This window comes from Theobroma umbraticum, unplaced genomic scaffold, assembly GCF_002168275.2.
Source record: "Theobroma umbraticum cultivar Fairchild unplaced genomic scaffold, ASM216827v3 scaffold_20.0, whole genome shotgun sequence".
NCBI lineage: Eukaryota > Viridiplantae > Streptophyta > Magnoliopsida > Malvales > Malvaceae > Theobroma > Theobroma umbraticum.
This window is the reverse complement of record NW_018397266.1, coordinates 469,108-483,438: the sequence shown is the minus strand read 5'-3', so window position 1 is coordinate 483,438 and position 14,331 is coordinate 469,108. Positions and strand designations below refer to the sequence as shown.

At 35.0% G+C, this 14,331-nt stretch overlaps 2 protein-coding genes across 5 annotated transcripts; both read right to left on the bottom strand.

Moving 5' to 3' along the window:
* Positions 1-38: 38 nt before the first annotated feature.
* On the bottom strand, positions 39-4,885 carry LOC110423037 (uncharacterized). Of its 4 annotated transcripts, none has more exons than XM_021437133.2 (7): positions 4,286-4,885; positions 4,003-4,106; positions 3,822-3,883; positions 2,679-2,764; positions 1,361-2,298; positions 470-996; positions 39-361 (listed from the first exon to the last, which is right to left on the bottom strand). In XM_021437133.2, the coding sequence occupies exons 4-7, from the start codon at positions 2,686-2,688 to the stop codon at positions 253-255; spliced, it is 1,584 nt and encodes a 527-aa protein (XP_021292808.1). In that variant the 5' UTR covers positions 2,689-2,764; positions 3,822-3,883; positions 4,003-4,106; positions 4,286-4,885; the 3' UTR covers positions 39-252. The 4 variants fall into 4 exon arrangements, with proteins under 4 accessions (XP_021292808.1, XP_021292812.1, XP_021292811.1 ...); XM_021437137.2 differs by lacking the exon at positions 4,003-4,106 and adding an exon at positions 2,924-3,104; XM_021437136.2 differs by lacking the exon at positions 4,286-4,885 and adding an exon at positions 2,924-3,104 and having other exon boundaries at positions 4,003-4,223.
* Positions 4,886-9,503: 4,618 nt separating this feature from the next.
* GEK1 (D-aminoacyl-tRNA deacylase) lies at positions 9,504-14,112 on the bottom strand. The gene is made up of 9 exons (XM_021437864.1): positions 13,826-14,112; positions 13,527-13,707; positions 13,295-13,437; positions 13,148-13,211; positions 12,267-12,319; positions 11,904-11,959; positions 11,558-11,632; positions 11,152-11,340; positions 9,504-9,967 (listed from the first exon to the last, which is right to left on the bottom strand). The coding sequence occupies exons 1-9, from the start codon at positions 13,928-13,930 to the stop codon at positions 9,880-9,882; spliced, it is 954 nt and encodes a 317-aa protein (XP_021293539.1). The 5' UTR covers positions 13,931-14,112; the 3' UTR covers positions 9,504-9,879.
* Between the last annotated feature and the right edge of the window lie 219 nt (positions 14,113-14,331).

Below are 14,331 nucleotides of genomic sequence, written 5' to 3'. Positions count from 1 at the left end.
CTCTCTTTATCTGATATAAGCTGATATTATGAACAAGGTGAAAACAAAAAAGGAAATACTACAATGATATGAAAATTATAAGATATTGCTTACAGCTCAAATTTGCATGCACGAGATCAAAACTCTAAGCATGACACTCTAAACCTACTGCACATTACAGGCCAAGCGAGGGAAAGGGAGATGATGTATATAACTTGCTAAGCAAAAATAATTAATTTGGTGATGTATGACCTATGGATAGAATAGAACATTTCAGAATCTACAGCAAAGGAGGCCATGCCTCCAACCCTTATGCTTCCGGTAATGTCTCCGGTCAGCTTTTGCCATTCTTACTGGACTGCTATTCCATTCAGACTGCAATCTGCATAGAGGAAAAACCAAAATCAAAACAGCTGATCACTGGTTATGAATTGGATAATATAAAAGGAAAAGTTAGGAGCAAAAGACGAATAGTTTGCCAGTAAATTACATTGGGAAGGCAAAGGAACGAGTGCTCGTTGTGCTGCTATCTGATCTAAGAGAGAGACTGCCAGAATATGCTACTGGCCCAGAGTAACTTATCAGACCTGTTACCAGCCCTGCAGCAGAGAAACTAGACTCTCCAATTCCTTGTTGAAGATTGTTTGAAATAGACTGATCAGCTGCAACTTCAAGCTTGGGTGTACTTCCGGTCCCAAGAGGTTCACTGTCAAGATTGTGGTGACACTCATCTTTGCTGCTTGTTGGTGCAGAAGAATCGAAGTTAAATGTTATGCTTCCAGTCTCCAGTTTGTTATCACAAGACACCTCATTGACAAGGCTGCTGCCGGTTGATTCCTCAGAAGTAGAGACCTGAGCAGGACTGATCAGGCTAGCTTCCCCTTTCCCACTGTCTAATTCTTCAGTTGTAGAGACCAATGCAGGAACAGATACAATTGCCTCCTCATTGCTATTTTTTGATTCTTCAACCGCAGAAACTAAGGGGGGCAGCACCATGACTTCCTTTTCGCTTGAGCTCTGCATTCAAGCCAAAACACATCATGTTACTTCCTAAGATGTAAATCCCTCTCTCTCCTGAACCCCTAATAGAAAACTATCATCACTAATCTGGATACTTGTCAGATGTTCATGGATTTCTAACTTAATTATTGCCCAACTGATGGAAAACAAAATTATTATGATTTTTCTTCTTGTTTTTACTTTTCGCATAAAAACACGGTGCCTTTAATGCTGAACTCAAACATGAATGCAAAAATATAGAAGGTGATAAAGCGTACTAATGCAAATTTCATTGCATACATAGATGAGTCCATACTATTATAACAAGAAATTTTGGTATGCTACATTGAAATTTAGTAACTTTGACAAAGATAAGTTTTACCTGAAAAGACTGTTGTTCAATTCCATCACTTTTGCAATCGGAAGACATGGCTTCAGGGTTCACTTTGCTCAATTCTGGCATTGAAAGTAACTCTCCGAGGGTAAACAACTCTTTAGAGACATCATCTGTGACCATTTTCATTGCATCATCTTTCACTTCCCTAGTCAGCATCAAATCCTTAGAATCACATTGATTCAGAATTCCCTTGTTAGACTCATTTTTTTCTAGAGATAAAGAAACATCTTGCATACATGTATCAGTGTCAAGTTTTTTATTAGAACCACATTCACTGTCGATATCCTTGCCAGATTGATTTTCTTCTGGAGACATGGAAACATCTTGCATGCACATATCTGTCTCCAATTTTTCTTTCATCAGTTTACTATCTTGATCCTTTTCAGAAGGCAGAAAGTTACAGTCAATCTTCTCATCCATGCCAGTCTCAAACAAGAACTTGTCCTGTGTTGGAACTCCCTCATCAATACAGATGTCCTTGACAACATGATATGTACTCTCTTTATAACAAACTACCAATTCAGGCAGTTCACATTCCATAACACTTTTGTCTAAATAAAAAACTGAGTTCTGAAATGAATCCATATTCTTCAAAGAGTGAGAATTTGATGTCATAAAATGTCTGACCTCCTTTTCATTACCATTGGCAAAGTCATTTACACTAATAGAACAATCAAGTTTTGATGCTGGCCATCCATCTCTTGTATTATCTAGATATAGTGAGGGATCTGAATGCCCATCATTTCCCTTTATATCATGCACAACTCCATTCTGATTTTCCTTCACAACTCCTTCCGCATTCAATCCAGTGGAATCCAGAGGCTTGTCTTTGTTCTCAAAAGGTTTGGTGTCAGCTATGAAGGAACAAGGCTTTGAGTCACTCTTGTGGCCTATAGTTGAATGACAAAGCACTTGTTCATTATCTGCAAGTACATAAAAGTATTCAATAAACACCATAATCTTCACATATAAATCTGGCTGGCAGAATAACATGCACGAGACAATAACATCTGAAAGATGAAAATGTAAACCAAGATGTTTGAAACCATTTAGTAGCCATGTTAAGCACCTTCATGCTGTCAAATTATTTATAAAACAGTGCAATGATTACCCATAAGTTAAACATAAAATAAAGCCCCAACACAAACGCAAAACTAAATTCCAGTAGACGAAGAAATTGGAAAGCAAAGTTACAACAAATGGCTGTTAATTCTAGCATAAGATTGCAAAGAAGACCTTAAATAGAGATGTCTGTAGGAGAGACAGAGATGAAGAGAAGGAAAATTGGAAACGGTGTTATTACCAAGTTTCATGTTTTACATTGGTTGGCTTCTTGATTACTAAGAGTGATATCTTCAACCATACACCATATGGCATTTGAGAGCTACCCTGCCCATGAAATGCAGGACAAGTTAGGTCAGCAACAAACTTGAAATTATTGGAGTCTCCTAAAAAGAGAAAATAGGAACAGCTACCAAGAGACATATTAAATATAAAGTTGCTCAAAAAGGATGGAATATGAAAATTTCTCTAAAGCAAAGCACCCACATAATCAGTTTGGATCCACCCTGTCAGAAACATTGTGCAGCTAAATTACTCAAGAAGGAATCATTATCCACCTCCATGATTGCTTTCAAACTTTTTGGCAAGCATAGAAAAACATGAGATTGAAAGAGGAGTAGACGACGGTTGATATGAACCGAACAGCCTTAACCTAAAAACTAATGATCTTCAAAGACAAAAACAGAAAGCCAGAAAAACGAATAAAATTCAAAAGCGAAGCTCAAATAATACCAGTCCCAAAAGTAATATAAACCAGATCAGCAGAACCATGTAACCCAAGCTCATTTATTAGCTTGGAAAACCAGCAATTATCCAATTATATGCACCAAAAACAGAGCCCTAAAATTCCAAACCACAGTCATCTTTACAAACTAAAAGAAAGAAAAAGAGAGAAAAAGCACAAATAATTATCCAATTATATACAACAAAAACAGTGTAAAAGTACAAACAGATTGCTCCATGATCAAAAACCTTTCGGTTCACCATGCGGAATCTTTTTTTGTTTAGTCAGTCCTCAATATACAAAAAGACGAGAGAAAAAAGTTTTTACCTTTTGGAAAAGCTTACATAAACTTTCAACCACTAAATTATAACTAAAAAGTTTAAAACTGATTTTAAAACCCTTAAATGAACCTTTCCGTTTTGTTCAACAATGCCACCATCTGTTCTGTTTTCTAGCTCTAACCAGATCTAACCCACTATTATAATTATTAAAACCAAAAATATCCCAGATTGGTTTAGCTCAAACTCATGAAAAAAAAAAGTAGTAAAAACCAAAAGGAGAGAATATCAAAGATCTGAAGCAGATCCCAACAAATACAAAAACCCAAAAAGGAGAAACAATCATACAAAAAATATATATTAAAATAAATTATTGTAGTACCTTTTTTCTTTCTTTCTTTCTTTCTTTCTGTGATTCAATACATGAACTGTCAACAATCTTCACTGCAAAAGGCCAAATGAAACAAAGGTTACAAATGAAACAAAGGGGAATCTGAGAGAAAGGAAGAGCCTTTCGAAGGGAAAGGAAGCAGAGCAAACAATAAATTAACATTCTTTTTTACCTGAATAGAAATTCTTATCAAAATTAAGAAGCTTTAAAAGAAGCAAAGCTCAAAACCCAACTTTGAATGAAAGAGAGAAGGAAGCTCTGGGTGCTTTTAAGAGACTTAACAACAGAGAAAGGAGCCAGGAGAAAGAGTAAGGAGCGGAAAAACAGAGTTAATAAATGGAGATCAATGTGCAGAGAGGGAGAGAGAGAGAGAAGCAGAAAATCTTAATTATTAAATAAATGAAATGAGTTGTAATTATCGAAAATACGTAACAAAAAGGGTCAACACTACACACCTATCTGTCATTAATTGCTGTAGCAAAGCAAACAAACGGCTCTTTCTCGTTCTCTTTCTCTTTCCTTTGCCTTTTTCCTTTTTCTTTTTCTTTTTTAGAGGGTTTTTGAGATACCCCCACCACAACCCCTTATTTATTTGGCTCAGCTTTAGCATTAATTATCCCCACCCCATTTTTCGGACTGTATTAACCACACCGATAACGCCGCTTTGCCTGTTCACTTTCCCAGAAAATAAAAATAAAAAGAAAACTCCAAAATTTCCTTCCAACCAACAGCATCAGCAGCCGAAGCAACAACAACAGCCAAAACAAACTCTCTTTTCTTTTGACTTTGCCTCTCTTGTTCTTTTTTCTGTTTGAAGCTGGCAGAGATGTCGGAGAACCTGAGCTCGCTCTTCTTGAGTCAAAACTGGAAACAGTTCAGTGTTCGTATGGTTATTCACCGGAGATTTGTTATTATTTCATTTTTCTTTTTGTAGTAAAAGAACGGCAGAGAAACGATAAAGGGGAAGTCGAAGCTGTGGCTGCGAATCCAGTGAAGATGATGAAGAGGAGACGATGATTTCCAGTACACGTGTTAGTTTGTTAGAGGAGATCTTGAGCTGTCTTTTTTTTTATTTACTAACTTTGTTTTAGTATCTTTTCCGTGTGGGTCCCCACCTTGTCCAGCTTCACCCTCCCCACTTTTCCCGAGTCAAACTCTCTCTCTCACTTTATAAATGATCCTCAACGACCGGCTTCATTCTGGAACCGCGGGATCAGCCGTTGATTGCATAAAGAAATTAATCTAAGTTGCATCATTAATTTTTACCATCACCATTAAAAGCTTGATTTACGATTATTATTATTTTTTGCCTATAACTAATCCATCATATAAAATATAGTAAATTTAAAACTTTAATAATATATTTTATATATTTTAATAGTATACATTCAACTCCGTTGGAAAAAATTTTATTTTGTATCCTAGTTTTAGAGAGTGTTCTTGTTTTATTTTTTAATAAAACTTTTTTGATTAAACGTAAAGTTTTTATGTTGATAACAATACGCGTTTTAATTAATAATATGTCAAATATTAAATTATAACTTTTATCTTATACTTCATCATTGGAAAAAAAATGGCATACGTAATAATATTTTATCGGATAGGAGGGATGGGTGTAAGGTGGTGAAAAGAAGTGTGGTGCACTGGATAGACGCTCATCATTAAGACTTTTTTTTTTTGGGATCGGCACCACACGATTGAGATGATCTCATAGGTTGGTTGGAGTACACGTGTATCCAGGTCGGGGAATGGTAACGTGAGCCGAGAGGAAGGTAGAACCCTCCTCCTTTATTTTTTTGTCGGGACGTGGACATTTGAACCGGAAAGGGGGCGCTGATCCCATGAATATGACGTAAGACTGTTAAAAGGCAAAATATGGAGTCGCAACGGATTTTGGTGATGACGAGGTACAATTAGGTACAGTTTCGATTCCCGTACTATTTTGTATCTGTTACGTGTCACTAACTCACTGGTCCACTAAAATTGCACATTTGATTTTTATTTGTTAGAATTTCCTAATAAAGATGGTAGATAAACAAAAATCTTACATATTTTGGAATTAATTAAATACTTTTTCTTACACCAATTTATATATAATAATTAAATCAAAGAAGTAAATCATATATTTGTAACATAATTGCACTCAATCAAAACTACATTTTTATTTCGAATTAAATAAATTTTTATTACTAATAATTAATTAAAATATTATTTATTAATTTATACTTATGTTGCACTGATGTAATATTAATGTGAATGGTAAAAATATGATATGATCATATTATTGTCCACATCATGGTATGTTTTTTTTTTTAATTTTTTGATCTCGTGAATAACAATTATGAAAAATTTCAGAGTTGTCCTATTATAATGTTTAGCTTTGGATTATGGAAGTAGGTTAGGGTAGGTAAGTATGAGGTTTGAGTTTAAGTAAACTTTCCTTTGGAGAGCTAGTTGTGTAGGTAACTTGCTCTCATAACTACTTCATTCTTTATCCCAAAAAAGAAATACAATCTTGGGCAATCAAATAATGTCAACAAACCCAACATTTCCCTAGCCACCAAAAAAAAATCAAGAGAAAATGGTAGATGTAGATGGAATCCTACATTCCCTTTTCTTTTTTTCATTACTATAATCAATTTATATTCTCGTACCAACTCGTTTTTTTATATATAAAGATTTTGGGTTTTATAATCTATTTCGAACAATTTAAATCAAAAGCTTCTAAATAGATTACGAAACCTTAATCTTAATTTTTTTGCTTAAACCCTTTAATTCATTATTTAAATTAAATTAGTTTATCTTATCTTCTTGTATTTTTAAGACAGATGTTCTTCCTTATCCCAATATTATAAAAAAAGAAACTCTAAAATTAAACATATAGAGGATCAAGCATGCAGTAAAGCCATGTTCCTCCTTTGATCTCCACCTTGGGTGGTACAGTAAAATATTCCAATCATTATTATACACTTGATCTCCATGTTTGAGTCCCTAGCAAAGACAAAAAGGAAGGTCTCTTTCATGGGGATCCTAAGCAAACCCTAATTAATTTCAGCTTCACATGCACCAATTCTTATTATACAATATTTTACCATACATATTGGGGGCAAGTTCAAGGTCCCCAAGTGTTTTCTGTTTATTCTATATGTCCATCCATCGTTTTCTACCATGCAAATATGTTTTTAATACCACCCCATTTAGTCAAATTCAATCCAAGCCACATGTTTAAATTTATTAATTACGATAAAATTATAAAATATCTAATTTTTATTCGAGCTTAATTCAAGTGCTTTGAATCGATACAGTCTTGACAAGTATGAGACAGTTATGGTATTTTTCGTAAGAAAGAAGAAAAGATTTACCAGGTTCCTTGTTCACACTTAATATCCATTTGCAGAAATTAAGGATTTTTGTACTTAACTAAGCAATTTTTTAATACAAAAAATCTCTTTCGGTTTTGTTGTCATGGCTTTCATATGTTTTTTCCTCTTCGTTTTATGGTTATGAAAGTTTTGAGCAAATTCCATGACTCCATGGACCTAGCCTTCACTTGACTATCTAACTATGACCTACACAATTATTTTTCTTATTGTATTAATTTATTAACAAGAACAATATCGACCTTTTAATTCATGACCTGATTTTGTTTTTTTATATATATATATATATATATAATTTTGAGTTACGTAATTAGAGATAATTTTATTTTTTCATTTCATAAATTTTGTTTTATATTCGAAATTGAATTTTAGATTCTTAAACTCTAGTGTCCCTTTCGAGATGACTTAAGTTTCACTCAATTGAATACCATATTTATCATTGTATACAAAAAATATTTAAATATTTAATAAATGAATGTATTTTGTATTTAAAAAGTCAAATTCAAATCTCTTTTTCCTTGATAGACAATTTTTCATAAAATTACTTCTTTTTTTGTTTTTGTTAACATTTTCGGTTCTTTCATGGGGGATGCTTCAAAATGTGCAAAAAAGGGGAATAAATTTGCAACATTAATGAGGCTTGAAATGGATGTAAATAATATGAAAGCAATTGATACGTATCTACCAATATGGTAAGAGATTTAATTCATTAATTCCCTTTTGTTCACCATAATGACATTAAAATGAAATAAAGCTCCCCCAAAACCCAGAATCACTCAAATGAAAACAATAATACCCCTTCAAGCAAGAAGCCAAGCAAGGTCTTATCCAAAACGACAAAACCAGGCATGAATTGGACAAGTGAGGCCTTCCAGGGGTGGGGGGAACAAAAGCTGCTGAGTTCTGTTTATCTTATTTGTTGGGTCTCAATTCAATTTCAACAACATAAATTTGACAAATGGACAGAAACCCCATTTCTGAAGGGGACTTGGTCGGCCAATTCCTGTGGTTTTTTGTCTGTCAAAGTCTACCAACTCATAGATATGAATTTTGCTTAACCCCTTCCCCTTTCAAAATTCTCTTCTCTTGTTGGTTTTTTTTTTTTTTGGATTTTACCGAGGAAGATAAAGCCAGATGCTGTTGTCACCTGACTACAGACAACTCCATGTATGCTTTCAAGGTCCTATGTTCATTTGGTTTGGATGTTCATGTCGATACCTCGTTGCTTGATCCAACGGTTGTAATGAAGTCAATGATGGGAAGAGTATTGGGTTCCTGGCAGCCCAAGGAATGTTGGCAAATTGGGCAAGTTTCATGTTGGCCATCATAGTCCATGCCTGCTTCAAGCCACTGCCTTGTTAGTCAAAAAATAGATATAATAACAATAAACAAATACTAGTAATAAGGATTTTTATTTCATGATGATACATATCTAAAATAATATATTGAGAATTGGGAAATATCTAATCAAGTCAAATTTTATAAGCCTAAGTAACCACCTGACAGCATGAATGAAAAGAGATGAATTGAAAGCAATAGTAGGCACTGAGAACATGGAAAAGCTATGGTCATGAATAGGAAAATGCTGATTTTCTCTCGCTTGCAAATCCCTAAGGCTGCCGATTGGGATGAAGGGCCAGAATCTAGTTAGGTTTTTAACAGTTGTTAGGAGATTTGGACTGACTTATCTTTAGGCTTTGGAAGACTTCTCCAAAAGGATGGAGTCCAATGGATGATGCCAAGTTGAGATGGTACTAAATTTTGCAGGAAAACCGTGGCTCTCTTCACGTCATATGGGTTCATTATGAGACTTTGATACAACAATGAATCACATATTTTAGTTTGTATATCATGCTTCTAAATATTTGACACAACAATAAGTGCGTGTATTTTATTTTTTACATACTGAGGCATGGATATTGAAGCAAATGAGAGAATTATAAATATGAACACTACACATTCTATTGAGTTAGTCTTTTAGAGAGAGAATAATGATTTTATGACAAAATGCAAAACAGATCCGACCCACACCAAGCACTTCCGAAAGAGAGGCAAGCTGAGCCAACTAATAGCGGCAACGACGTCGCTAGATTGGGTGGGAGAAAAAATCACGAGTGCCTGATGATACAGTGGACATCAAGTTCTAATACAAAATCTCAGTCCAATATGGTCTACATATTCTGCTCTTGACATTTCCTAGAGATAGTTGGCATCAACGAAAACATGCAATCTAGAAAGCACCCCATATTAAAAATCAACATAAGCTTAATGCTAACAAATAATGCCATAGGAATTCATGATAAAAGATTTGTTATTGCATTTAACTGCAAAAATGCAGCAAGGTATAAATACAAAACTTCTTAATTACTTATATGATATTGTTCAACTAGCTGTAACCATGACGGACAAAGTAAAACAAGTCATTAAAAACAAATACAAAGCATGAAGCATTTATATATCAGCAGAGACTTTTTGATCATCCTCGCACAGGCTGCTCTTTTGTCATTCATCCTTTACTGTGGTGGATCCCTTGCTTCCTACCAAAATTGTTTGGATGCTGCTGAATAACTATAGTATATATTCTATAGTAATCAATTCTTCTGCATCGACAAAAATCCCTAGCACATTTATTGCTAGGGAAAAGTAGTCCATCCAGAAACCAATAGCAATCAAATGAAGTCGTTTGGCTTGCCAATTTTAATGTTCTGCTCACTTAAAAATGCAGTAATTGCATTTTTCTGCCAGCTCTTGAAACTCCTGAAATCAGGAATAAGCATCAAGGGGTGTTGTGCTACAGTATCTAAGATGTTCTCCAGCAGCAGAGTTTCAATAGCAGAAATAATTCATGACCAAAAGAATAAAAGTAGTAGATAATAACTGAAAAACATTTAGTCTCTACTCCTGATTTTCGACCCCTTATTTTCTTTAATCCCTCATTAACTTGCACCAGCTGTCAATACAAACAAATGTGCAGCGAAGACAAGGGAATGGATTCAACAATCATTTAGCCCACTATCCCAAACAGCCACTGAACACTATTCCAAGTGACCACAGAAAATCCAGGAGTCAACGTTATAATACATTTAGTTTGTTAAATTAAATAACCAAATAAAAGAGTAGACCCTGTTTCGTATTTTTTATACTTTCACAATCCATTCTGAAATGGAGCACTGGGTTTCAGAAACAATTTAGAACCAAGAAGGTTTATTTAGTATCTCTACTAGAGAAGTGCTCTATGACTTGCATCTAAAATATCTACCAAAAACCCTTCCACAATCCACTGGAACCAATCCCAAATGGCATCACTTAGTTATCCAGAGGCTGAAATTGTAACTTTAAGATATTATTCATAACTTTGATATGATCTGTAGAAACTAAGGCATAATTGCTTTTAGTCCTTCTCTCCTTCCAACTCCACCCTCAGCCTCTTTCTCTTTTTCTTGCAATAGTTCCCATAAGTGTGAGCAGAAAGTGTTTATTTTATTTGATTAAAAACATGTGTTCATCTCAATCGCTATGAGCAACCACCAAAAGGAACTCAAAAGTGGCTTGGTGAGCAGGATCTAAGGTCCTTTCTCAGGAAAAGAAGAAATGGAACACAGGGAAAGGCAGATGGGGAAAGCGACCAAAAGACTCTTTTTCATTACTTTATATTCCTTTTTTATCTTCTGATCTGCTAATGTCCCCAGCCCAAACTTCAATTCTCACTAACACCAAGTCAGTATCTCTCGCACAAAATAATCCAGCTCGCCTCTTAGATGTTAAGTAGACTCTCTCTCTAGCTAAAACCTATATAGCTGCATAACTCCTGGAGACCCTCAGTCCTTAATTGCTTCTAACAGTAACCAAATACTTGAACATGTTTCTACATTAATAACACAACATATAAACAAAAACATAAGAACCATGAGGTCATGCAAAATATTTATCAGTTAACATACTTGTGATCAAGATGTGCCATAACTTCCCCACCAGGGAAAGCTGATTTTGTAGCCGCAAATGCAACTTTAATTGATTCTCTCCAGGTTCCACCAATAACTTCCGTATTTCCATTTACTTTTGAGTGACTTGGATCTTCCATTGGCAAGGAATATCCAGAAAGCAGGTGGCCCACCCAAACACTACTGTTTCTGCAGTTAGTAGTTTACATACAAAGAAAAGGTTATTAATAGTGAACAAAGCCTCTTGCAATAGCCGGCCCTTTCATTTTCCGGGAAACCAAGAGAACAAAAAACTTAAAGAGGCATTTGATAAGTTTAGCATAACAGGAAAAATGTGGTAACAAGAAGAAATTTCAAGAACGAGTAGCATATAAACAAAGAAAAGTTATCCATAACAGTAACTTACATGACTATATCCATGTGTCGAGGAGCATAATGTCCACCACCAATTCCAAAAAGCACTTTGTTATTGTCATTCTCCCTTGAATAACATAAATTTATAAACAGTGGGTTATGTTAATAATGCAAAGGCATATTGTCATGAACAATAAACTCTTTGTTACCAAAAATTAAACCAAAAAGGGGATGTCAGAAAATAAGGCAAAAATAACTGCTTGTCTACCAATAATATTATCAGGACAGGATGTCTTCAGGCATAACTGAGTTTAAGCAAAACAAATAGTAGTCGAGCATCAAGCCAGCATTATTATTGGTTAAGAAAAGCCTACATATTTCAGTTATTTGGCCAGTACCTGCCCCATTTTCCGACTTCATCACCACCTCCAAGCCCAAGTCCTTTCCAAACTAACTTCAAAGCACAAACAAAAAAATGTCAGGGAACAAAGCCTATCACTTCTAATTAACTATCTATTTTACTTACTACCAAAATTCAATGTGTTATATTGAAAGTATAAAAAAAGTTATTCATGATCAACCATCAAAGTTTATTGTCTTATCTAAGTAAATTGGGAGGGTTAAAACTAATTTCGAACATGAATAAATTCACCAAAATGTCATATAAAATTCCAGAAAAAGAAAAAAACAAAGGCATGATAATAATTGGGGCATGCTAATGACTAAGTCTTGGTATAGGAAAGGCTAAATATCTACTCAACTAGAGCAATGACTTGAGCAGCATCTTGCCTCTTCCAGTATTCATCTGTACTGCCTACATCAACCAAAAAGAAAACATATTAAACACAGAGAAAAAGGAAAGCAAGTACATTGTAAACACCCATTGTAGAAATTCATCTGACAGGAGCTTTATTTTTTGCAGTACAGGGAGGTTATCAGCATGAAGCAGACAAGAAATTATGAGCCACAATACAAAACAGCTTAAATGACTCTTCCGGTTGAAATCAACTAAACATTGAAACATAAACTGGATTTTCTTTCTTCTTCCTTTTGGTTAGCAATCTATTGCAAAGAAAAAAGTAACATGATGAAGGGTAGCACACTCGATGAGTGACAGAGCTAAAAAATGAAATGCATGTTTCTCAAAATCAATTGTGGACAAAGTTCTTCTCAATGAAGTAGCACTTAAAGAAAATGTCAAACAAAATCCATGTCTAGATATCAATTTTATCTCTCAGTCATTCTGAATGCATGTATGTACACCTATACTAACTACATTTCATCATAAAACAACAATCCCATCCTAACTGGCAAAGATTCACCATGTATAGCACTTTAAAAAAATAAAATCCGAATTGCTAATCGCATAAGAACATTATCCTAACTGCATAAAACGAAATCCAGCATTCATCCCATCCCATGTCAACAAAGATAGCCGCTTTTCCATTTATTCATTCATTTCTATGTTTGTCTCTTCAAATTTCAGCATAATTTTCTTCAAGATATAATTTGGATGCAAATTTTAGGACAGCTATGGTCATATTGAAGTAAATGAAGCTCTAATGTTTCTCCTTTTATTTCAAAAAAAAATAAAATAAATGAAGCTCTAAACTAGTGACCAAAAAAGAAAATACCGCATTACCAATCTCAAGGAACATAGTTGGTTTGGTTGTTATAGGTCCATGATGGGTACCCTCCAAAGTTATCTATAACCAAATTAAACAATAATAAGAAGCAAAAATAGGTAACTTAACAACATAGTAAGCAATAATCAATAAATTAAATTGACCTCAAATTCAGGAACCAAATTATGAGACTGAGCAATTATCTTCAAAAGCCTAAGCCATGGCCCTATCCTTGGGTCAGGCGGCGCCGCCCAACCGGGCCTCCCACCCTGTGGCGGAACATCTCCTTCACGCAAATGAGGCACCCCTACATTTCACCCACACAAAAAAGTAGTAAGCTTTTGATCTGAAGAATAAAAAAAATAAAGTAACATTAAACAAACAAACAAAAAATACCGATCGGGTGAACAGTGAGAGCAGGGCGGTTGGATACGGCGGTGTGTTTGCTGAAGAAAATAACCTCGTCGACGGCCTCCCCGGTGGCTTCTTCCCAACGGCGATCCAAATCATCCTCTTCGACTATGCTTTTGTTGTGTTGAAGTAATCGAACGTTTCGATTAGTAAAGCTTATGATGTCCTGACAAATATAAACGAACAAAGTCACCGTCGTGTCTGGTAAAGATTGAGAATAAATTTTTCATTGATCACGTGATCAAGATAGTGTTATCAATTAATGTGATTATACTAACAGCTACCTGGAACAAAGAGGGACCGGGGAGCCAACCGGGCATGGCCAAGAGGGCGGTGGCTGGGTTGATCGAGGCGGGATCGGTGGTTGTGGCTACTATCACCGTCACCATTTTTCTTATTCCTTAGTAATTTTGTTTAGCGTCGGATTTGTGGAATTTAAAGAGGTCAGGTTCAGAACCAGAAGCAGCTGCAGCTTCGCCCACCGGTTGTGGAAGCCAACGGTTTTTGACGAGACGGAGGCTAGTGCCCGCGCGCCCCGAACCGAGCCAGTATTCGAGGCAAGTGAGTTTCGAAACGACATCCTGTTTTAGCATTCTACTTTTACCCGCACGGCACCGTTTCCTTTATTTCAACGAAAATAAAACTAAATATTTTCGGGGGGATATTCTGGTATTTAAAATTTTATAATTTAAATTGAAAATGAAAATCTTGAAAATAATAAGATTATATAATTAATAAAATTAAAACATTATGTCTCAATCCATATTTATTTAAAATCATAGATAGTCAA

Excerpts from the sequence above, each read along its gene's own strand:
- LOC110423037 (XM_021437133.2), bottom strand. Across the intron at positions 997-1,360 it reads TTGAACAACAGTCTTTTCAG|AGCTCAAGCGAAAAGGAAGT; the intron begins GTAAAACTTATC and ends GCTTGAATGCAG. Across the intron at positions 362-469 it reads CGTTCCTTTGCCTTCCCAAT|ATTGCAGTCTGAATGGAATA; the intron begins GTAATTTACTGG and ends TCCTCTATGCAG.
- GEK1 (XM_021437864.1), bottom strand. The coding sequence starts at position 13,930 with ATGGTGACGGTGATAGTAGCCACAACCACCGATCCCGCCTCGATCAAC. Across the intron at positions 13,708-13,825 it reads CCGGTCCCTCTTTGTTCCAG|GACATCATAAGCTTTACTAA; the intron begins GTAGCTGTTAGT and ends TATATTTGTCAG. Across the intron at positions 13,438-13,526 it reads TCTCACTGTTCACCCGATCG|GGGTGCCTCATTTGCGTGAA; the intron begins GTATTTTTTGTT and ends GGTGAAATGTAG.